At 39.1% G+C, this 25161-nt stretch overlaps 1 protein-coding gene across 1 annotated transcript in view; it reads right to left on the bottom strand.

Annotated features, from left to right (window-relative positions):
- Positions 1-24759, bottom strand: part of Myo95E (Myosin 95E) — a 32780-nt gene extending 8021 nt beyond the window's left edge. Inside the window, exons 1-16 of the mRNA XM_089695364.1 lie at positions 24430-24759; positions 23957-24148; positions 22554-22669; positions 21879-21949; positions 21352-21542; positions 20017-20080; positions 19927-19940; positions 17593-17677; positions 15723-15880; positions 15490-15637; positions 11703-11819; positions 10207-10541; positions 5873-6222; positions 2401-2577; positions 2091-2331; positions 355-1131 (exon numbers count right to left, since the gene is read on the bottom strand). Coding sequence (XP_089551490.1) covers positions 355-1131; positions 2091-2331; positions 2401-2577; positions 5873-6222; positions 10207-10541; positions 11703-11819; positions 15490-15637; positions 15723-15880; positions 17593-17677; positions 19927-19940; positions 20017-20080; positions 21352-21542; positions 21879-21949; positions 22554-22669; positions 23957-24073 — 2961 coding nt within the window. The 5' untranslated portion in view covers positions 24074-24148; positions 24430-24759. The remainder of the gene's footprint in view (positions 1-354; positions 1132-2090; positions 2332-2400; positions 2578-5872; positions 6223-10206; positions 10542-11702; positions 11820-15489; positions 15638-15722; positions 15881-17592; positions 17678-19926; positions 19941-20016; positions 20081-21351; positions 21543-21878; positions 21950-22553; positions 22670-23956; positions 24149-24429) is intronic.
- Between the last annotated feature and the right edge of the window lie 402 nt (positions 24760-25161).

The raw sequence follows: 25161 nt of genomic DNA, 5'->3' as shown, positions 1-25161 counted from the left end.
ATATATATATATTATATACGAATTAATTCAGCTCAGTTGGCCGCGAAAATTCCAATATTTTAAATATTTTTTTTAAAATAGTGTTTTTGAAATAAAACTCTGGGTGTTCTACTCGTGTATTTAAAAAGAGAAGCTCCTTAGATATTTTCAATAAAACAAGAATGTCACTTTTTCGGGCCTAAATACATATGTATATAGTGCGATATGAGCTCGAGAATTACTTTCGTTCGGATTCATCATTCTAATTAATATTCTTTGAAAACATACAACCCGGCGACGGACAGACAGACGGGGTCCCGTTTCACCCTTTCCGGAAGCAACCCTAAAAACGATTAAATAAAAAAGGTCACTGACCGCGCGCACGTGCACGACGAGCAGGTCGTCGGCGTAGGGCGACAGCGACAGGCGGTACACCGTGTGCGCGGGCACGCGGCGCTTCAGCCGCAGCGAGCGCGCCTCCAGCAGCAGCAGCGCGCCCGTGGACACCACGGCCAGCACGCGCGACGCGCCGCCGCCGCGCGCCACCTTGCCCACCACGTCCGCGAACACCACGTAGCGGTCCGCCGCGCCCGCGCCCAGCCCGCGCCGCCACGCGCCCGACGCGCGCAGCCGCACGTAGTCGCCCACGAACGGGTGCGCCACGCTGCGCGCGTACAGCGCCTTGCGCTCGCGGAACAGCACGCTCGCCGTGACCTTCTCGCGCATGCGGTTGCGCGCCGTCTGGTCGAACGCGCGCCGGTACAGCAGGCAGCGCCAGCGGTGGTGCAGGCGCCGCAGCAGCGCGTCCGTGCGCGCCAGCAGCCGCGCGGGCTCGGCCGGCGGCCACGCGGCGCACGCGGGCGAGCGGTGCCGCGCCGGCAGCCGCGCCCACAGCCCGCGCAGGTAGCGGCGCCGCGCCCACGTGGCCCACGCGCGCCACAGCACGGCGGCGGCGCGCGCGCGCCGGCCCGGCTCGCCGGCGGGCTGGCGGGCCGGCGGGCCGGCGGCGCGCGCGCGGCGGGCGCGCCAGGCCCGCGCGATGACGCGCTGCGCGGCGGCGCGGCGGCGGCGGCGGTGCGCGCGCCAGGCGCGCTGCGCGGCGGTCACGAGCTGCTCCACTCGCGCGTTCCGCAGCGCCTCCAGCTCCCACACCTGCCGCAGGCCTCCCGCGTTTCATTTCTCGATCATGTATCATGTTTCCGGATCGGTGAGAATGTTATGTTCGTCCGAAAAACATATGACAGAGCACGGAAAAAAATGATTTACAAAAAATATAAAAATAACTACGTTAAAAAAAAACGACTTCAAAAACGGAAAATTTTTAACGTAGTTATTTTTATTTAATAATATTCAGTGTATTTTTCAACACGAATCAAACGAGCCTAAACTCGACAAAGTTTAGTCAATTAATTTCCTATGGCCACCTTCCGATTCCATCATCAAATCAGCTCTGTGTCATGATAATTTTTCATCGCTACCCAATTTACATACGTATACAAAATTTCAGGTAACCGGAAAGTGAATCAAAGTTACTTGCTAGATTTTCAAATGGGCCTACCCGAATCAAATTTTTATGGGACCAATTCGAAACCAATCCACATCAAACAAAAAAAAAGAATCACGCAAATCGGTTCAGAAACCTCGGCGTAATCGGTGTACATACATTAAAAAAAATATACCGGCCGAATTGACCCCCTCCTATTTTTTGAAGTCGGTTAAAAATATGGACGTAAAGATTGAAACAAAAACGTGAATAAAACGCGTCGAAAATGTGGGAAAATCGTAATCGACATCGACACAGAAGAATTATGAAGCAAAATGGGAGTTTTAAAAGATTCGGTCGAATTGAAAACCCCCCAATTTTTTTTTATTTGACTTTTATAAAAATTCTTACATAATCTTATAATTTACTTTTATAGTACATACATGTAAAAATGTTTAAATAATTTGATATATAAAAAAATAAATTAATAGATTGTATAAATAAAGCAGTTATCGTAAAACGATCGCCTACTTTGCCTCAGTAACAGTATAAATGTGAGATCGCGATCGACTTTGAAGGAAGCATGTCATCACATAATATTCGGTACGAACAACAGAGAAGCACTGACCGTACGCGGGCTGCGGATGAAGACGCGTGTGCGGCCGTACGTGAACTCGGCGCTCGGGATGGGCAGCGCGCGCAGCAGCGCTCGCGCCGCGCGCACGGGCTCGTCGCGCGAGCCCGCCGGCCCGCCGGCCCCAGGCCCGCCGACCCCCGGCCCGCCCAGCACGCCGTAGCGCGCCAGCACGCCGCGCGCGCACAGCGACTCGCACCAGCCCGCGCGCCGCAGCAGCGCCATGTCCATGATCCTGCACAGAAGTGCGCGCTGTAGCCGCGGGTGTGCGGGGTGTGTGGGGGCGGGGCGGGGCGGCACTCACCCCTGCGAGCGGATCTGGTGGCGCAGCAGGTGCGCGTCGAAGCGGTAGGGGCGCAGCGCGGCGTCGGCGCGCAGACAGCGCACGAGGCGCGGCGCGGGCGGCAGGCGCCGCACGAGCGCGCCCACGAGCGCGCGCTGCCGGCACGCCAGCGCGCTGGGCCGCCGCGGGGACCCGCCGCTGCACACGCACACGCTCTCATTGCGGCCGGCGGCGCCCCCAGATATAATAGGTGATAGGGCGTAGATGCGTTATGCGCGCTCACCGAGTGGCAAAAACGAAAAATGCCTACTTGTGTGATGAGATCGACAAAGATTTCTAAAAGTCATGGGACCACTTATCACCTATAAGTATTACTGTATCACTATTGTCATTATCCGAAAGCGACAAAAAATGCTATAGGTAAACCAGAATCTAATGGCAATTAGGGAAATCAAAATTTTTAGTGTGCAACCCTAGGGAACACGTAATATTATGTGTACTTATTACATGTATAATATATTACTTTTCTAAAGGTAATCCATACTAATATTATAAATGCGAAAGTAACTCTGTCTGTCTGTCTGTTACTCAATTACGCCTTAACTACTGAACCAATTTGCATGAAATTTGGTATGGAGATATTTTGATACCCGAGAAAGGACATAGGCTACCTTTTATTGCGAAATATGTACCACGAGCGAAGCCGGGGCGGACCTCTAATAATATTATAAATGCGAAAGTGTATTTATTCGTATTAATGTGACATGGCCATGGGTAACTTTTGACAGCGGTGAAACGACTCATACCAAGAAGCTTATATCTAATAGTGACGGACTAATACACTGGACCCTAACTAACTACCTAGGTGTGAAAGGGATAAAAAAACATACAGGCGTCATTCAACGTCATATTTTCTTGTTACAAGTTAATGTTCATACTGAAATCTCCAGTGTATTAGATATAAGCTTCTTGATTCATACTAATGCGAATTTAACATCAGGAGAATCCGCGGGTAAAGAAAAATATATGAATATTGTTTTCAATGGCAAATAAATGTTATTTTATTTTTTTTTATTTAATAAAAATGATGATGATGATATTGTTCATGAAATTAATAATAATTCCATTATTCCAGGGCCCTGGTGAAAGCGCCCAACGACCGGGCTAGTTTATACGTTCGCTAGCTATGCAGATACTGGGCCATTCTGCGCACGCGCGGCCTGTGGATAGAGAGCATAGCGTACGGGATGTGGGTGGGAATAGGTGGGTGGTTTACTTTAATCAGTCGTAAAAATTTCCAATTTTAGGAAGATTAGAAAAATGATTTTAACAATAGTTAGGGAAATTTCGATTGACAGAAAAATTGCGATAAGTCAGGAAAAATTTCTATAAGTCAGGAAAATTTCCATAAGTCGGGAAAATTTCTATAAGCTGGAAAATATCCATAAGAAAGGAAAATTTCACCAAACAGATTTCTATAAAAAAGGAAAATTTCTATACGTTAGGAAAATTTCTATACGTTAGGAAAATTTCTATACGACAGAAAAATTTATATAGATAAGGAAAATTTGTATAGGTCAGGAAAATGTTGATAAGCTAGGAAAATTTCTATACGCCAGGAAAATTTCCATAAGAAAGGAAAATTAAAGACAGGAAAATTTACAAAGGCCTGAAAATTTCTATACGTCAGGAAAAAATTTCTATACGCCAGGAAAATTCTATACGTGAGGAAAATTTCTCTTTGCCGCAAAAATGTTTATAATCCAGGAAATGTTCTATGCGCCGGGAAAATTTCCATAAGAAAGGAAAATTTAAGACAGGAAAATTTCTATACGTCAGGAAAATTTCTATAAGCCAGGGAAATTTCTATACGTCAGGAAAATTTCCACAAGTCGGGACAATTTCTATAAGCTGGAAAATTTCCATAAGTCCGGAAAATTTTGTATACGCCAGGAAAATTTCTATAAACAAGGAAAACTTCCATAAGTCAGGAAAATTTCTATATGTTAGGAAAATTTATAAAGATAAGGAAAATTTGTATAAGTCAGGAAAACGTTTTTAAGCCAGGAAAATTTCTATACGCCAGGAAAATTTCTATACGTCAGGAAAATTTCTGTAAGTCAGGAAAATTTCCACAAGTCGGGAAAATTTCTATAAGCTGGAAAATTTCCATAAGTCCGGAAAATTTCTATACGCCAGGAAAATTTCTATAAACAAGGAAAACTTCCATAAGTCAGGAAAATTTGTATGTTAGGAAAATTTATAAAGATAAGGAAAATTTGTATAAGTCAGGAAAATGTTTTTAAGCCAGGAAAATTTATATACGCCAGGAAAATTTCTATGCGTCAGGAAAATTTCTATACGCCAGGAAAATTTCTATACGTGAGGAAAATTTCTCTTTGCCGCAAAAATGTTTATAATCCAGGAAATGTTCTATGCGCCAGGAAAATTTCCATAAGAAAGGAAAATTTAAAACAGGAAAATTTCTATACGTCAGGAAAATTTCTATACGTCGGGAAAATTTCTTTAAGCTAGAAAAATTTCTATAAGTCAGGAAAATCCTAGGTAGTTAGGTGTAAAAGGGATAAAAAAACATACAGGCGTCATTCAAGGTCATATTTTCTTGTTACAAGTTAATGTTCATACTGAAATCTCCAGTGTATTAGATACATATAAGCTTCTTGGGTAGACCTATACAACTGACGAATGCGACAGAGACAATAAAATGTCTGTCAAATAGATATGTATGTTTATTTTTTTCGTATACAAACTAGCGTGCTGTCTCTTTATCGGTCTTCAAATAGGTACTATACGATGACATTATTGTACTACGTTTTCTATGTGTGCGAGTTACCGGGGCTTGTTGGGGCCATGATTTTGCGAACTATTACTTACATCATATTCTTACATGTAACGCATCTACGCCGTTTATATTATATCGTTGGTAGCGCCTACACTCGAAAAACGATTCAACCTATCTACTGTTGACGTTCTAGCTCTTGTTAATCTATATTAATATCGTGTGTTTAATCATATATAATCTTTTAATTTTCAATAAAGCGCAGTCAGTGAATTTAGCCTACAGTGAGTGACAACAGTCTGCATGGAGTGTTTCATCGAATAAGTTTGCACATTTAATGCAGAAAGTCGATTCTCCGATATATTGGCCGATTAAGAAGAGCTGGAACTTCAACACATTTCCACATTGCACATGTGTAGTGTCTGTGAAGACGCGCGCGGCGTGATGGTGAAAGGTGGGAACGGGAGTTTGAATTGAAGTGAATGGAATTTACGGGAGGAAGTGGTTGCTAAGGGACGGTTCATAAAATACGTTCGCATACAAGGGGGGGGGGGAGGAGTCTGGCCGGGTCTACGTCGACGTGTTCAAACGACGTCATATACACGCGTATTACGGACTCTAAATACGTGCGAGCAAGCGAGTCTATATCTCTACATAGTACAGGGCAGGAGGTCGAACCCGGCGGAGGCGTGCGGCGGGTGCGGCGGGTGCGGCGGCGCGGCGAACAGCGCGGCCAGCAGCGGCTCGCGCGCGGCGCCCAGCGCGGCGGCGCAGCGCCGGCACAGCGCGTCGCGGTTCTTGGCCACGATGCCGCGCGCGCTGTACACCACGGGCCCGCCGAAGTGCAGCACCTGGAAGCGGTCGGGCGGCAGCACCAGCAGGCGCGGGTGGCGGCGCCGCGCCAGGCGCGCCAGGAACGCGACGTCGGGCGCCGCCCGCAGCGCGGCCTCGCGCAGCGCGCCCAGCACGCTGTCCGCGCCCGCGTCCAGCAGCTCGGCCGCGCTCTCGTGCTCCGCGTACGGCAGCGGCGTCCACGCGAGCCCCTGCGAGACCCACGGCTGCAGCGGAGCGCTCGGGGCGCGAAGGGACCGGGACACGCCCGCCCTTCGCGCCGACCGATCGGTGCGTCCGAATAATTATTTATAACGAAAACGAATCGTCAAAACTGATCCAGTTTTTGAATAAAAAAGAATCATCGAAATCGGTCGACCGTCGAATCACCCGGGCGAAAGTCGTCTTAAACTAACACAAAAAAATACAATCCAAAAGAGAACCTCCTCCTATACTGGCCGATTAAGAAGAGCTGGAACGTAAACACATTCACAAATTGCACATGTGTAGTGTCTGTGAAGACGCGCGCGGCGTGACGTCATACTGCATACGCATCATGAAAAGTCTGCCCGTCTCTCTCGCGCGCAGATTAGCTTATGAGAGTGAAGGGGACAATTATTATTATTGTTTTTATTTTGCAATTGTTTATAAATACAGGGTGATGTAATTTAAACAAAGACGTTAGGTTTACTCATAGAAATCTAAATAACAAGACACTAGAAGTCGTAAGCGCGCGTGACCTTGTCGCCACTCAGGTGACTTTCACATCACCAGTGTGTTCGTCACAGTTCAGTTGCTATGGAGACGTATGTGTGTAAACATGGTGTGTTTCAGCATTTCTCATTGCGGAAATTCTTCCACAAGTTGTAATTATACTAATAAAGGAATAATATTTCATCGGTAAATATATTTTTTTAGAAATAATGCCGTTTTTCCTTAAAATTATAGAATATTTACAAGTATTACGAGTGTCACCATAGTAATCGAAATAACAATGAATGACACAGTTTCAACCTTATTGGAGCAAAAAGAAACAAAACGTCTCATATACTTAGGGATGTTATTCTAAAATAAACCGTAAAATCGTGCGTTAGGATACATATTAAAAAGCTTAATTTTTATATATATTTAAGTTAGTTTTCACTAAAATCAAGTTGTCCAATAAAAGGCATAGTTTACTTGTGTGTATTGTTTAGCTATCGGTTTAAATGTGTTGATTTTGGCGACAGCGGTTTTCATACGAATTATGACATTATAGCACTTCTATGTGTCTTGTTATTTAGATTTCTATGGGTATACTACTAACTATATTCGACGAGATAACTACTTCGGGTACGCGGATTAGAATTTTTGCACGCCTCATAAGCGAAGCGTTGAGGTGGGTACTAGTGTCACTTCGCGCAAAACATCTGATTTTTCAAACTTAAAATGTCTTTATGTATCATACATTGCACTTGTAAGATAATACATACACACACATATTAAGAAAAAACACTATTCTTAACATTCATGATATTTTTGATGTCATTTTTGTTATTTAAACTAGTTAAAAAACAGTTTAAAAAAGTTCTGTCTTGGACGTCCGTGTGTCTGTATGTGCGGAGGATTTTCTTGTTAACACGATAGCGACCGAAATACTTTACTAATCGAGTCTTTTTTTTTCTCTTACGCTTGAGTATGCTCAGGAATAGAACCCTTTCATTTTTCAGGATCTGATTCGATGCGGTTTAATTGTTATTAAATAAACAAAAAAAAATAATAATTAATAAATAATTATTAAAAAAAATTATGAGGCGTGCACTTTTGGATTTTCCAAACTATTTTTTACTTTACCTAGGTTAAATTATGTAACAATTTTAATAAGTTTTGTAAACAAAATGTAAACGCAGTAAGTTAAAATGTTCATACATAGCTGAACATTACAGCTTTTATTGTAATGTAGCCTTATCTCTTACGTGCTAGGGTTTCACTTGTATTGGTCTAAGATCCGAATATAAGTCGAAATGCAACGGCGTGATAATAGAATGAGACCAATTTTATAATAAATTTAGTGTATTAAAAAATGTATTAAAAATGGGTTGACTGGGAAAGTCTTGGACAGGATATTTTTAATGAATTAAAAAAAAAACATTTCTTTTTAATTAATGGCAGTATCAACACAATAAAAAAAAATTATAATAGAGTTAAAGTATGAAACCTACAGAATGTGCAGTCATAGTCGTTTTCTAATATTTACCGGGACAAACGGCTAGGTTGGCAGGTATAAACAGGTATGTCGGTACCAGTTACTTTCACTTGATAGGATGTTAAAAAAAAAATTATGTCAGCGCTGTTTTATTACAAAATTGTTTTATTTCCTCGAAACTGCAATTTAGACCGGACTCTCAGTGGAGTTTCGTTTGCAAAAATAGCGGACCTAAATCTGACTTCTGATATATATTGTATAGATCCCAGACATCCTATAGACAGATGTTGCCAACCAGTTTTTTTGTCCCCCTCCCCCCACCCCGTAATTAAATATGGCATACAAAGAAAAAAATAAAAATTTCCAAAACATGCCGTGTGGGGTATCAAATGAAAGAGCTTATTGAGTAGATCACGAATATATAGCATACTATAACATTTCTTACACTTTCTCGATTTTTTAGAAAATTTACGAAAATGCTCCATTTTTGAGTTAACTTTAAACCACTATAGATTGAAAACTCATGAATATATTTTTTAAATTATTATTTTAAATAATTAACGATAGTCCATTGTTTACGATTCAATAGTTCGTACAGTAAAATAGTGGAGTGGGGGAGTGGGGGGAGCATTCAAAGATGGCGAGTATATTTTCAAGTTTATACCAGAAATAAAGGCCTAATACAAAAATATCGGTGTCAGGGCTAAGAATAATTATCTCTGCACAGTCGTTGTGTTTGACAGAATGAAAAATATGGCAGAAAATTCTTGAATCAGCCTCTGTGTGATTAGATTTCAAATCGGTAACTTCAGTGAAAGTTGCGCCTTGCAATTTAAAACATTTTGTGGGGTCATCAAATCCAACACATACATATAGCTCACTTATATTACGAACTAATGAATCGTAAACAATGGACTATTGTTAATTATTTAAAATAATAATTTAAAAAATATATTCATGAGTTTTCAATCTATAGTGGTTTAAACTTTAAAGTTAACTCAAAAATGGAGCATTTTCGTAAATTTTCTAAAAAATCGAGAACGTGTAAGAAATGTTATAGTATGCTATATATTCGTGATCTACTCAATAAGCTCTTTCATTTGATACTCCACACGGCATGTTTTGGAAATTTTTATTTTTTTCTTTGTATGCCATATTTAATTACCGGGGTGGGGGGAGGGGGGACCACAAAACTGGTTGGCAACATCTGTCTATAGGATGTCTGGGATCTATACAATATATATCAGAAGTCAGATTTAGGTCCGCTATTTTTGCAAAACGAACATCTCCTTGGAGCCTGCTCTAATTAATAAAAAATGAAAATAAAAGATTTTTTAATAATTAATAAAAAATATCCTGTCCAGGATTTTCCCAGTGAACCCATTTTTAATATATTTTTTAATACACTAAATTTATTATAAAATTGGTCTCATTCTATTATCACGCCGTTGCATTTCGACTCATATTCGGATCTTAGACCATATTGTATTGGGAGTGAGCGCATGTGTTATTTGTATTTTTTGTATCGTTATTTTGCATATGACATTAAATTTAATTATTATTTGATAATTGAATGATTATCAATACTACTTATATTACAATAAAATTGATTAGGTATGAGAATAAATAATTAAGTTCATCGATTGAGTTACTTTTAAATTGTTATTTTACATGTAAGTTATGAGAGCTTTCATATTATCTACAACGCACCCATTTCACAATTCAAGTCTACACTAGAATCGCATTTATTTTTGAACATACTGTATAGTAAAATTGCATAAGTGTGAATACCGTGAACATGCCAGCTTTCCTGAATCGACCGGTACATATTTTTAAAGTCGGTCTCAAATACACTCATATAATCGCGAGATCGAACGCGAGAGCGGCCGCAGTATAGTTTCTAAATCGACTCAAAGAAGCGGCGGGAAAAGCTCTCGATGCAGTAAATCTAAAATCCTCGCCCTGTCCCCGATATGATCCGAAATCGGAAAGCGACGGCGACGGGTCGCACCTCGCGCGCGTACTCCTCCTGCTCGCGGCGCAGCGTGAGCGCGGTGACGGCGGCCTGCACGCGCTCGGCCGCGTAGTTGATGAGCAGGCGCTCCAGCCCGTTGTGCGCCAGCGCCTCCAGCCCGTACACGTCCAGGATGCCGAGCGCGCGCCGGCCCGCGCCGCGCCCCGCCAGCGCCGCGTTCACGGCGCCCACGAGCCAGTTGAACAGGCGCGAGTACAGCGCGCACAGCAGGCGGTCGCGCAGCGCGCCGGCCCACTCGGCGCCCGCGCCGCCCTCCGCGCCGCCCTCCGCGCCGTGCTCCGACCCGCACTCCTCCTCCGCGCCGCACTCGTCTGCCCGAGGGTTACGTAGCTTTTTAAAATCGTTTTAAGTATAGGTAGTTTCAAAAGGGACGACGCGAAATAAGGAATATGCATAAAATTTGAAATGGCCTAAAATATTTTTTTCTCGAATACTTATTATCGTAATATTATAATAGAAAGGATTTTTTTTTTATTTACTTGTTATTTAAACCTCTAAAATAATATTTAAAAAGTGTAAAATAAGGGAGCGAAATTCAAACTTCCAAAACGCGTCACCGTTGGTCGAACGAAATGTGACGTCATCTGACACGACATTGTATTCATCGGCGTCGAAACTCATACTGTTTTACAAGTTTTTGTGAAAAAAATAAATAATTTAAACCTGTATTCTTGTGCTGATTGTAGTGAAGTTTAGTTAAGATTTGTAGTGAATCTAGGACGATGACTGAAGCTGGTTTTGTCAAAAGTTAATTTTAACCCGAACTTTCTAATGTTCAATAACTAATGCAAAACTAACTTTTTACTAATTCACAATAAGCTGTATATAAAGTACACTTACGTTAAAATGATCTTCACAACAATATAAACACGATTTAGGAGATATATTATCCCTTCTCATCACCTACTGTTTTCGTATTTTCTTGAAATACAAAAAAACACTTTGTCGGGTGTTTTTCGAGTAGTATTTGTGCACTCCGGTACTATACAATACTTATAAGATAATTTTTTGACTTCTTTCATGGTTTTAAAGTTTATTACGAAGTAACTGAAAAGTCCACAGTAAGGTAAACACCCACTGGACGTGTCATGTGCAATCACGCAAAGCGCGCGCAAAATGGCGGCGTATGAACTGCTTAAATCTTTTAAAAGTTTATTTCATTTTTAAAAATATATAGAGTATTTTGAAGCCCATTAATGTTTTTTTTTCTACGTTATAAAATAGTAAACTATTAATTTAAGACAAAAAAGAAAAACATGAATATTCCCCATTATAAAACGAGCGACTAAAAAACTTAATGACCGACGATCGCAAAGCGTTCGAATGACTAGAGCGGTATAAATCAGAGGGAGCGAGAGAACCTTAATCTCCGACAGTAAAGAACGAAGAGAAAGAGAAGAAATGTGTTGTGATTATCGTGTGCGGTGTGCAGTGTATATTTAGCGGCGACGTTGGACCGGACCGACCCGTACCATGCGGCGTGGGCTCGGCGCGCGGCTCGGCGAGCGGCTCGGCGAGCGGCGCGGCGCCCAGCGCGAGGGCCAGCACGTCCGCCTCCACCCCCACCAACGCGCACGCCTCGCGCATCTCTGCACACAAGTTTTCTTTTTATTATTTTACAAAATAATACATGTCACCCATTTTTGAAAGAAAGAAAGAAAGAAAGAAAAGTTTATTTAACACCACACACATAATAAAAGAAAAAAAAATACAAACTAAACAAAAGCAACAAATAAAATAAAAAATAAAAATAGTTACTTATTCTTAATCAGTGTGGCGCTAAAAAGGGTCGCTACTCAGCATGTGCTGCACTTGTTGTGAAGCGCTGATTTTCAGTAGCCCCTTATTGGAGTGCCAGTCAATAGACTCGAGTTATAAAATATGTATACATAATATTGTAATTTCTTATGTAGTCTTAAATATAGATAATAATATAAATATATAATAATTAAAAGAATACACAACACAAGTACAAATTAATAATAATAGTAACATAAACAAAACATAATAACATAATTTTTTACATATTATATAGATGTGAAATACAATATAGCACAATAAACAATGAAAGCAATCGTACCCTGTAATATCCTATGCGACTAAGGCTGGTTACGAAAATCGGTAAGAAGCTGTTTTTTAAAGCCATGTTTAAAACTTGATAAGGTCCTCGAGTTTCGTAATGGAGGTGGTAAATTATTCCAGCACTTAGTCGCACTATATTTAAAACTACCTTTAAAAATCGAAGTATGGTGTTTAGGCACTGCCAGTTTGACGAGAGACGCCCTAGTAGTTATGCCATTATTACATCCCATCCATGCCAGTTTATTATAGAGATACGCTGGGGCTTTGGTACTGATCACATCGAAGAGAAGAGATGCAAGATGTAAACGCCTACGATGGTCCATGTTAAGGATGTTTGCTTTTTTTAAATAAGGCGAGATGTGCGTTCGAGCGGGAATATCCCAACAAAACCTTGCGCAAGCGTTTTGCACTCGTTGAATGGCGTTTTTAGTACGAGATAGGAGACGGGGACCGTACATTACATCCGCATAGTTGAGTTTTGACAAAACTAAAGACTCACATAGTCTGAGACGTAGACGAGGATCTAGGTAATTTCTTATGCGATACAATAGTTTTAATCGGTAGAAGCAGTTTGCGATTGTCGTATTTATGAACTTTTCGAATCTAAGTGCTTCATCGAAAATTACACCTAGATTCCGAGCCTCACGCCCACGTTCCAACGGGACTCTGTTTACATGCAACAGCGACGTTTGTTGCTCAATTTTTTTAATAATTTGAGGAGTACCCAGTATCATAAATTTGGTTTTATCGGCGTTAAGCACTAATGCGTTATTTATTGACCATTTTGAAATGCTGTCCAGATTCGTCGTTTAATTTTTGTATGAATTCGTCAGTTTTATCAGGTTTAAAAGAGGTATATAATTGGACATCATCAGCGTAAATATGGTAGTGGCAGTGCTTAATTGTCGATATTATATCTGCAGTGTACAAGACAAACAAAATAGGTCCCAAAATAGAACCCTGAGGTACTCCTTTTTTCACTGGACTACAATGAGAAAGAGAAGTAGTTCCGTCACTATTAGAGACCACTACAGTCTGCCTACGTTCACTAAGATAACTCTTAAACCAAGCAACAGAATCTTGGCAAAAGCCGTAATAGACCAATTTTGATAAAAGTAGGTTAGTATCTATGGTGTCAAAAGCACGTGAAAAGTCTAAAAGGACCAAAAGCGTTCCTTTACCACAATCTTGTTCGCATAAAATATTATCCAGCACATCTGTCAATGCCGTTACAGTACCTCTTCACTTTCTGAAACCAGATTGAAGGTCGGGCAGTATGTTATTGGACTCAAGATAATCCATTAACTGTTTGTGAACAATCTTTTCAAGGATTTTGGAGCAACATGGCAAGATGCTGATTGGCCGTAAATCTTTAACAGAAGCAGGATTACTTTTCTTTGGAAGTGGTCGCACCAATGCACTCTGCCACATCGCCGGAAATGTACCACTTTTTAAAGATACATTAATAATGTGCGTCAAGATAGGTAGTGTCTGTGATATTGTGAGGTTAATCATATCTAGAGATAAGTCATCAATACCTATTGCTTGAGACTTGAGACTCTTTAATGCCTTAAGTACAGTATCTTCGCTCACAGGCTTCAGTTCGAAAGAGGCATTGCTTATAAAGCGATGTTCGTTGAAGTGAGCTAAGTAAGGTGTTGGTACGGCGTTATTGATAGGAACATTTAGGAAATGTTTATTGCACGCCTCATAAGCGAAGCATTGAGGTGGGTACTACTGTCACTTCGCGCAAAACATCTGATTTTTCAAACTTAAAATGTCTTTATGTATCATACATTGCACTTGTAAGATAACACATACACACACATATTAAGAAAAAACACTATTTTTAACATTCATGATATTTTTGATGTCATTTTTGTTATTTAAACTAGTTAAAAAACAGTTTAAAAAAGTTCTGTCTTGGACGTCCGTGTGTCTGTATGTGCGGAGGATTTTCTTGTTAACACGATAGCGACCGAAATACTTTACTAATCGAGTCTTTTTTTTTCTCTTACGCTTGAGTATGCTCAGGAATAGAACCCTTTCATTTTTCAGGGTCTGATTCGATGTGGTTTAATTGTTATTAAATAAACAAAAATAATTATTAATAAATAATTATTAAAAAAATTATGAGGCGTGCACTTTTGGATTTTCCAAACTATTTATAGTATTGGCGTCACTGATATGCGCTGGAAGTATGAAGTCATCTTTTAGTTTAATCTGTACATTATCTTTTATATGGGTCCATAAGGCGCGTGGATTTTGTATGTTAGAATTAATGTATGTTTCAAAGTAAGCTGTTTTTTCTCGATGAAGTGCAGATGCAACATATTTTTTTAAATCGATATAGTAGTTTTTCGCACTATCTGTCTTACAAATTTTAGCCCTGGCTTGAGCTTCGTCTCGTCTTTTCATCATTTGTTTAATATTATACGTCAACCAGGGTGGTTTCTATAAAGTACTCTTAAGTAGTACGGTGTATTTCATTATAGTAGAGCCATTTTAATAGGCAACATTTGACAGTTCAACAAAATTCAACAACGTAACCTAGTAACGACGACATAGAATAACATGATATTTCGTTTTGTTAGAACTGCACATTTGCTTAACTTTTTTCAATTACGATTACATATTTATAATAATAATGACCGATGCAACTAATTTTAAGATTTGATTTTACTGATAAACCATTCTAAACATAATAAACATTTTCTTATTTAAAGAACTGACGTCGCTACAATTTTGTGTCAATAAACCTTTTTTCTTTATAAATACCAGAGACGTTACTCTAAAAATCGAAATCTGACATCTAGAATCGAATGCATTGGTGACTTGTGTGGTTACTTGGGAATAAAAATCATCATAAATTATTGACATGTGTTTCAAGTTCGATTGACAATTGTTTCAAGTCTGTATCGATTAATTCGCTTTAATCGATGTTTTTAAGCAGGTTACCACCCTATGAAGATAAAATTGATAGACGTCAAATGTTGCCTATTAAATTGGCTCAACTATAATATAATTTATATCGCGTATTTATATCACATCGTGATCCAAGCGTTTTGTACGCTTAATGATATTGAATACCAGCCGTGCCGGTTTCACCCGCGTTCGAACCCAGAACAGAGAACGTTTCCAACGAGCGAGTCAGGTTTATTAAATGAGCGCACGCACCGTACTCGTGCACCAGGCGCGTGCCGATGGAGCCGTCGATGTGGTGGTGCGGCTCGAACTGCACGTTGCCCAGCTTCAGCAGGAAGGCCAGCACGCGCAGCACGGCGCCGCACTCGGCCGCGCTGAAGCCCAGCGCGTTCATCGCCGCCTGCAACGGGCGCGGCGCGTGAGTGGGGCGGTGAGGGGCGGGGCGGGGCGGGGCGGGGCGCGGGGCTGCTAGCGGCGCGGCGCACCTTGGTGAAGGCGAAGTGGTCGCGGTCGGCGCGCGGGTCGTGCGGGCCGGGCGGCGCGGGCGGCGGCGCGCGGCGCGGCGACGCGGGCGCGCCCTCGCCCTCCGCGCGCCCCACCAGCACGCGGTACGTCTCCCACGACCGCTGCAGCTTCAGCCGCTCTGCGAACGTCGTGCGTTATCGTTATCGTCTACGAAGGTCTCGCTATATAAAAATCCAATTTTCCGTGCACTATAATTATTTACTTATACAGGGTGTCCCAGAAATCGACGTCGAGCCGAAATTTTCTGACGGAACAAAAAATTAAAAAAAATGTAGGTCATGTATTTTTGAAGTAAAGGAATTTTTTTTGATTCCAGAAAATGTACACCATGTTTTTTCATTGCTGTTGAAATTAAATGAAATAATTTATTTGCAGGAATTGTGGTTAATTACAAGGTTTTACAATATATTACAATAAAGTCCGCACAATTCGCCAGCAAACTGGCATACAAATATTTATGTGTATTTAACTAACTAAAATACAATATAATATTTTTAGATTTATTTTAACATTTTACATTACAGTTATTATTACTATCTACCTTTTCTATCTTTAGTGTTTACAAGCAAAAAACTCATTCATATTATAAAAGCAATGAGATTGCAGCCACTTTTTTAACTTAAGTCACACCCCGGATACTCCATACAAAATTATCGTTTTGACAGTCACACTGTAGAGACTGCAAATGTGTGTGTTAACGCTTTATGTTTGGCACATTTGTGACTAGCGTAAAAAAATATCACGTTTTTCTGATGAAATACATCCGTAAACAGCACAATATCTAACCATTTTCTACGAAAAACGATAATCACAAATCCAAAATAATAAATTACTTTAAGTCAATTTGATTAATGATGTCAATCTTCGTTGCGTATCGTCCTTGCAGAAAAATGCGGACCATTTTTAACCATTTTTAGCCGTACACTAGAATCGTTTTTTGTAAATTCAAAGAAATTGTTAAAAACAGACTTTGTTTAACAAAAAAAAATTATGGCCGATATAATGGAGTAAGTGTTATAACACGTTAGAATCCTTATTAAATGCGCTAACTTTTAAAGCTACTTGTCAAACTGGAGTAGTACTTTTTTTTCAGGTCGATCAGTTGAAGTAGTGTGAAAAATGAATTTTGAAAACTTGGTACGGTACAAAATGACATTTTCCTACAAGTTGGAGTGATCGGTACAGGGTTTAGGATCACAGGTTACATAAAGAACTATTCGGGATGACGTAAGAGAAAAAAAAATTGGCAAAAAGTAAATATCTGTAACAACAGCAATGAATAAATTGTCACATGGTGTACATTTTCTGGAATTAAAAAAAACTTCCATTACAAATATAAATTTATAAAGAATAGAAAAAATTCGATCACGAGGCGGGACTCGAACCCGCATCCTTTCGCGCCATTCCGGGGCGGATGCCTGACCAACTCAGCCACTCGTGACCCGCCAGAGCAATCGAATTTATTCTATTCTTTCAGTTTTATGTGTCTGTAGGGACACACCGCGCGCCATCTATTGAGATGATTAACAACCATTTGTGATCGAATTTTTTCTATTCTTTATAAATTTATATTTATAAAGCATTTGAATGCCATAAAACCAAAAAAAATATAAATTCAATTTCCATTACTTCAAAAATACATGACCTACATTTTTTTTTTAATTTTTCTGATAACTGGTGTGGCATTACCTGTCAGAAAATTTCGGCTCGACGTCACTTCTGGGAAACCCTGTATGTAATCAAATAAAAAATTAAAAATAATAATTATTATTAAAAATCCACGTTAACGTTAAATATGAATGGCGAAGAGCTCGACGCCGGGGCACTCACTGAGCAGGTGCGCGTCGGCGCCGGCGAGCAGCTGGTACAGCACGTGGAAGTTGCGCTCGCCCTCCGCCACGTGCGCCACGCGCTCCTGCAACAGAGCCGTGTGAGCGGTGTTCGCGATCTAGACCTCACGGTCTGTTAATAAATGAATTTGCAAAACAGTCTTACTTGGAATGACGTTATAGAACACTCTTGTAATGAAGCATTTAATATTTTCCATGATACTTTACAATTGTTTTACAACCTTTGCTTTCCAGTGTACAGAATACACGTCAAGTATAACACCGTAGCTCCTAAGTGGTTATCAAAGGGTATGACCCCTCGTTTTCACCAAGAAACAAGTTAAATACTAGTTTGATACAAAACTTGTAGAATACTTTTCAAAACATAATTATTTATTTTACACATGTATGTAGACTGTCTCAAACATTCTTTCGTTCACACTTTGTAGCCAACAAGTATTTATACAAGTATAAAACACATTTGCGTTTACACTGAAGTCTGTGACATGGTAGAACTTGTCTGATCCATTGATAGCGTTCTCACCTACAAAACACAGTCGTGGTTTAGATAAGTATTGTTTATTTTATTGCAATTTCTGTATAATACTAGTAACAAACAAGTTTTAAACTTTATCCATGTTTGTTGGATAAAGTTTTCAACATACATACATATCACAAGTTTTTTTTTAATAGAAATTATAAAAGTAGGTACGACTGAATTTGTCTCGAATTCTACAAGTATTGCTACAACAAAAACAAGAGATCATAAACATGTAGGCAACTTAGATCAGGCAACTAGAAGTTTTCAACCAACAAGTTTCATATAAGTTATCCTACATGTATCAAATTTTGTATACAACATGTTTTACACATGTCTATGAGAAACGAAAACATTGCATCAAATTTGTAAAATACATGTATTATACTTTGGTGAAAACGAGGGGTCAGAGTGTCAAGTGTGCGAAAAAGAGAACTTCGTTACAATTATTACAAAACTAAAAATACATACAATAAAACTACGTATATACATCTTACGCAAAGATGCTGAAGAAGTTGATTATTCTATCACAAAGAAATTTTCATTCATTCTATTTAAGCAACGCCAAGAATAAATCTAAGGCTAAGTGGAATATAATAAATAATAAATCTGATAATTGTAAATTTCGTATAAATAATTTAGAGTCAATAAAATTAGGGGATCGGGCCGATCGGCTGATACATAATCCTGAAGAAATTTCTAGAGCTTTTAATGACTATTTTATAAATTGTAACATGAATTTGAAACCTCACTTTAATAGTAAAAGTTTCAAAGGAATAAATTCTTCAATGTTTTTATTACCATGCTCGGAAAACGAAGTTAGTAAATCTATCCGTCACCTAAAAAATACAAACGCCGTCGGTTATGATGACATATCGACGCATATACTAAAATGGTGCAATAAAGAACTTACATATGTGCTGACCCATATCTTTTCTTATATATAAAAATGAATCGCAAAATGTGTTGGTAAGTGCATAACTCGAGAACGGCTGAACCGATTTCGATAATTCTTTTTTTATTATATTCCTTGAAGTACGAGGATGGTTCTTATGTAGAGAAAACGTAAACATGTACCACGGGCGAAGCCGGGGCGGACCGCTAGTAATTAATAAATCTTTTGACGAGGGAATATTTCCAGATAAACTGAAGCTATCGGTTGTAAAACCAATTTATAAAAAGGTGAGAAACAGGTAATGGACAACTATAGACCAATTATCCTCATCCTTACTATTGCATGATGATGAGGTAAAGAAAAACTCATGTTACCGATGTGCAAAACTGCTTTATATCGCAAAAGCTGTCACATGATTATTAAAATTTATAATGCCATACCAAAATTAATACGCGAATTACCAATTGCATTGTTTAATAAAAGACTAAAAAAATGGCTTATTGACGGAACATTTTATAATTTAAATGAGTTTTTCTCTACCCAGAGATGAGAATTATTATTATCTAAATATCTATTATCGGTTTATTATCATTATTTATTATTATATATTTTTTTTAAACGCTGACTTTTTAAAACTATGACATTAGAATAATTTAGACATCATTTTATTAGCTATTTAATCGAATTGGGACTACTACAATGTATTTTAATTAAGTCAAATTAATTTTCTAATGTATATATGTTATATATGTTATAAACTATACGATTGCATGCCAGTTCAGACTTCAGATGGCGAACACTGTTACGCAATACTTTGTAATACAAAACATCTAATGTACGTGTTCAAGCAATTAATAAATGAATTTGAATTTGAATTTGAATTTTTGTTATACGGTACTCACCTTTTCCAAAAGGTCTGCATGTTGAAAAAGATACGATATGTTATTACTTTATTTCGTTTCATGCGTATGAATTAATTTTAATATACTCACAGTGCGTCAGGTGTCCGCCGACGGGTTCGCCTTTGAAATCGAACTCTATGTCTAATAACTTGCCCTGAAATATTTATTCGTAGTGTATATTATATGTTACGGCTAAAGGTAGGTGAGAACATAAACTTAAGATTAGCCGGCTAAACTTAGGTTTATCTTCGACGAGGTGTTAATGTTAGTTTGTTCTATCTTTAGCCGGCTAAACTTAAGTGTAACCGCAGGCCCTTGGCTAAAAATGTAGAAGGAAATGGAAAAGGAAACAATGTAATAATGTTTACTATTTTGACACGAAATATGCTAGAACTGACTCGTTATTGTTTTACTTGCCCATTACAGACAGGTTTAAGTGTGAAATTCGACTCAGTAGGTTAGGTTAGGTTTGAACTGCAACCCTCACGCACGAGCCGAGCGAGCGAAGGCCGACCGACTCGCTATTGTTCTATTTGCCCATTACAGAAAGGTTTAAGTGTTAAAATCAAGCCATCCGCCGGCCCGGCGCGCCCATCGAGTACTTTTTTAGCCGTTTCGTTTCGGTTAATGTGCACATTAACCGGCTAAAGATGGAATATCACGACGCAAACAAATATGTTATCGAGCTTTAGCTGCTTCTTGAAGATAAACCTAAGTTTAACCGGCTAATCTTAAGTTTATGTTCACACCTACCTTTAGCCGTAACATTATATATTATTAAAAAACATCGCTCCTCATTTATAATATTATAGTTAAATAGGATAGGTTTGTACTTTTGCGAGGTACAAATTAATTAAAAAACGATTTCGGCATTAGCGAAAGCGAGTCACACGAGATACCTTTCCCTCGAGAACTCGTAAAGGCAGAATATTTTCATCTTAAAAGAGGCTGACAAGACCCAATTTTGTAAGAATTGAAGTTATTTGAGCAGTTTTTAAAGAAAATATATTTATTCTAGCCCATCAATTCATCATATTTCGAAGACTGTGGACGGACTCGATACATAATTGGACGAAATCGGTTCGATAGAAAATAATTGCAAAGATTGGTCTTAAAATCATCATTAAACGATTCTATGTCTTTATTTTTTTGACGTACGCGTCTGCAATTTATAACAACATATTCATACCTGAACCTCTAACGAGTCATATTTCGCATATGACCCACACTTTTCCTTAAATCACATATTTTCTTCTACGAACTGACCCCGCCCAGTAACAGTGATATTGCGCTCTCGTTTGCGCACACTGTCCAATCGTATGGGAGTAAACGAGAGCGCAATCACTGTTAAATTGGGTCTCGTCAGCCCCTTAAGTTATTCAATAGACTTTTTATGTTTTTCTAATAGACATTAGAAGAGCTCACGAAGCGGCTGGCGTTGTGGTTGCGCGCCGTGGCGGCGTTGCCGAAGGCCTCGAGCAGCGTGCCCGCGGCCGCCAGCGCGCCGCCGGCGGCCCCCCCCGCGCCGCCCCCCGCGCCCCCCGCCCCACCCCCCGCCACCACCGCGCACTGCAGGCACACGCGCGCCGCCTCCGTCTTGCCCGACCCGCTCTCGCCTGCCCCAAGGGACCCACCCGGAGAGTTTGTGCGTTACAGTGCTGGTTTTCAAGTTCGAATGTTGTGTCGGTGACCTATCTACACTAATTTTTTGCGGACCTCTTTCCGTTACCTATAACTTTTTTGTATTTTATTTCAGGTATGATGAGTGATGACTGATGTAAATGTCGACTGGCAAAGACGGAGATTATTGAAGTTTTAATTCATTTCAATCATATAATGAAAATGTGGACATTAATGAAAGCTATTAATTATTATATAACTTTATGAGAGATTTCTAGCTGTCCAGGTTGCAGACTACACATTCGCTTACATAAGTACATCGGTTTACTCACCTGTTATGACTATACACTGGTTCTCATTGCGATCTCGGACCCATCGGTATGCCGTGGCAGTTATTGCGTACCTACCGATATAAACTCAGTCTTTGATTTTATTTTTAATAATTAATCCTAAAAAAAATTATAAAGATAATAAAAATCATTATGAACTCAGAATTACAATACATATTTAATTGTGTGAATATTGCATGTATGTTTGTTTGGTTGGTAGCTAGCAGGTTTCACGATTTATTTGTTCAATCTTTCATTTATTCTGACCCAATTATGGGGTTCTGTACGCAAACGGCAAAATACGGAACCCTTATGGATTCGTCATCTCTGCAGTCTATCTGTTTGTCTGTCCGGATGTCACAGCCACTTGTTAAAATAAATACAAAACCATAAATTTTGTTCACTTCCCCATCTTAGAAGTGAAAATATTATTTTTTTCTTTATTGTGACTGAAATGTGTCCCCCCCACTCCCACTGTAACTTTTAAAATAAAAGCATGATAAAACTAAAAAAAAAATCACGTGATGTACATTTTAAAACGACGTAAATCGTTAAACGCAATTTACCTTTCATACTACAGATCCTTCATGGCCGAGTCCGACAAGGACTTGGCCGCTATTATTTTAATTAAAATCTGATAATACAATTATAGTAGGGTAGGGGTATGACAAAACTTACAGATGCGGAGGTAGCAAGTAGGGCGGACGCGCTAGGTACGTGCGCACGAGCTCGGCGGAGTACAGCGGCAGCGGCCGGCACGGGTTCACCGACACCAACGCGTTACCCACATATGTCTGCAACCAACCAACATTGCCATGTCACCCCACATTACCTGATTTGGTCACTGTTAGTCAATAAATCTGATTGAATTCAACTATACCAATTTCTAATTTATATGGAAATTTAATTGTTAGGTATTTAAAAACCCTTTTTAGAACTATCCCTACTTAATATTATAAATACGAAAGTAACTCTGTATGTCTGTTACGCTTTCCCGCTTAAACCTCTCAACCGATTTTGATGAAATTTGGCACAGACAATCTTTAGACCCTGAGAAAGAACATAGGCTACCTTTTATCAAAACACCACACGGGCGAAGCCACGGGTGGAAGCTAGTAAGCAAATATATACAACAGCAACCCAATACAATATTTAAGATTTGATTACTTCGATCTAAGTATACTTTTAAACTAAATGTAAAGCCTAATATTAATTGAAAGTTAACAATGCTTCAATTTAACAACACTAGATATTGCAAGATAAACTTGCAAGGTGCGCTGAAACCAAAACCATCTTTTTAAGCTCTTATTTACCTGACTGTGACAGAACAAGGTTAATGTTTTATTCATTCAATATTTAAGTGATGAACTAGTTTATTCTGTCTTTACCTTTAATTTCTGAGTAATGAAAGACTTTAGTATGAGTGCCAACTTTCAAGTAATCATATAAGTCTAGCAATTTCTGAGCACATAGGCTGTTACAAGTGATCCTATTAGGACTAGGTTTTTTTGTATGCACATTAGAAGGTAAGATGTTACTCAAAAAAATTCTTAGGTTAAAAAAATGTCACAACTGATAGTAAAAATGTATCCCATTTATAAAGAAGTTGGGTCGCAAGGATTCACCCACTTAAATTAGTTTTTCCTTTGAATGTTGTACACTACTCCGTGAGTAATGCTGTTTTACTTAACACAAACGTGTTAATGTGTTAATTTATGATTTTTAGTTAATTTATTTTAGACAAATTAATATAAATGGGTTTGATTAAATGTTTTTACATTCCATGTAGAGTGTGTTGTTTGAGGCAAGCATGTTTTATTTTAAAGTTTATCTTTTATATTATTCTAATGTATTTAACTATTAATATTTGACTCCTAATTTCAAGCGACATGTAAGCTCTTCTGTAGAAGTATTTACAAGTGATAAAACTAAATTTAATTATTATCAATATGAAAAACAAAAATCGTGCTTTAAGGCTTATAACAATAATAATTGGCTATTTGTCACTTGTAATAGTTGTTAAATTGGTATATTAGGATGGTACTAAATGAATGTAAAGTTGAAGATGCTACATTACTGACATATATGATGTCCCTTTTATAGCGGACATGCAGGTTGTGCAGGAAAGAGTCCTCGGTGAGTGGTGCCAGCAGCACGGCGTCAGCGAGGCCAGCGGACGCCGCCTCGGGCTCCGCCATGGCCCCGCGCCCCTTCTCACCGTGTACACAAAATAAGCTTTTGCATCATTCGTAGCATATTTCTAACTTGTGATACTGAAATTAAATAAATCAAGCAAAATCCGATATATCGTACAATTATTAATAGTATTAACTAATAAAATAAAACTAAGGTAGGTATAAAATGGTATAAATTAACTCAAATCGATCAATAATTATTATTTGTCCTATTATCTGAAATTGATATTTCATTTAGTCTATTTTTTATTTTTATTTTGTAATAGCTAAATAAATCTTGTTACAGCCCCACTAGAGCCTATGACCTATTCTAAGGAATTTGTGTTTTATTTGCGGTCCCAAATATTCTAAAAGCTTACCTTTTCATAAAAATATGTTTTAGTAATTGAAGTGTTTCTATTTAAAGGTAAACACCAATATCATTGCATTATATTTTCATATCGCATGTTGTATCAGTCAATATTCATTTTCAATCAGATAACATAGACGGCAGGTTTATGAGCTCTTTCGAAACGTCACTGTAACGTCAATTGTCACCGATTGTCACCGATTGTCATAGCAAGCAGCTGATGAGATCCAGCTTACCATACACAAAAATAGTGCTACACGGAACAAACGTAGTGATTATATTATCCTCTTTGCACGGAACTTTCGATACGTGGCAATATTTGGAAGCTTCTTGTTTGGAACTAATGCCGGCACATGTACGTGTTTATCAGTATAACCCTTAGATCATTAAGTAATGGATAACACTCGCAGGCGTTTCCCCTTTTGCCGAGGTATAAGATTATTCGAATCGAAAAATCTTATGCTTTCATAAAAACTACTTGCGTAATCGATTACAAACACTGCGTATTCGTAAAACATCGAAAGGACGTCTGCGAGTGCTCCGCTAAAAATGCCGTTTTGTACTGTCAAGTCTTGCAGAAGCAATTCAAACATGTCGATTATTAAAAAAGATGGAATAACCTTTCATTTGTGTATATTTTTTTATTTTTTTATACGTATACATATATTTCTAATTAAATGCAATTTCTAATAATCGTCGATGTATCTAATCGAGTCATGTTTACTCGATCATTGATGCGGCC

This window comes from Colias philodice, chromosome 5 (assembly GCF_061535455.1).
Source record: "Colias philodice isolate Cphi_HAF_F1 chromosome 5, ilColPhil1 Martin Lab GWU primary, whole genome shotgun sequence".
Classification (NCBI taxonomy): Eukaryota; Metazoa; Arthropoda; class Insecta; order Lepidoptera; family Pieridae; genus Colias; species Colias philodice.
This window is presented reverse-complemented; position numbering and strand designations above follow the sequence as displayed.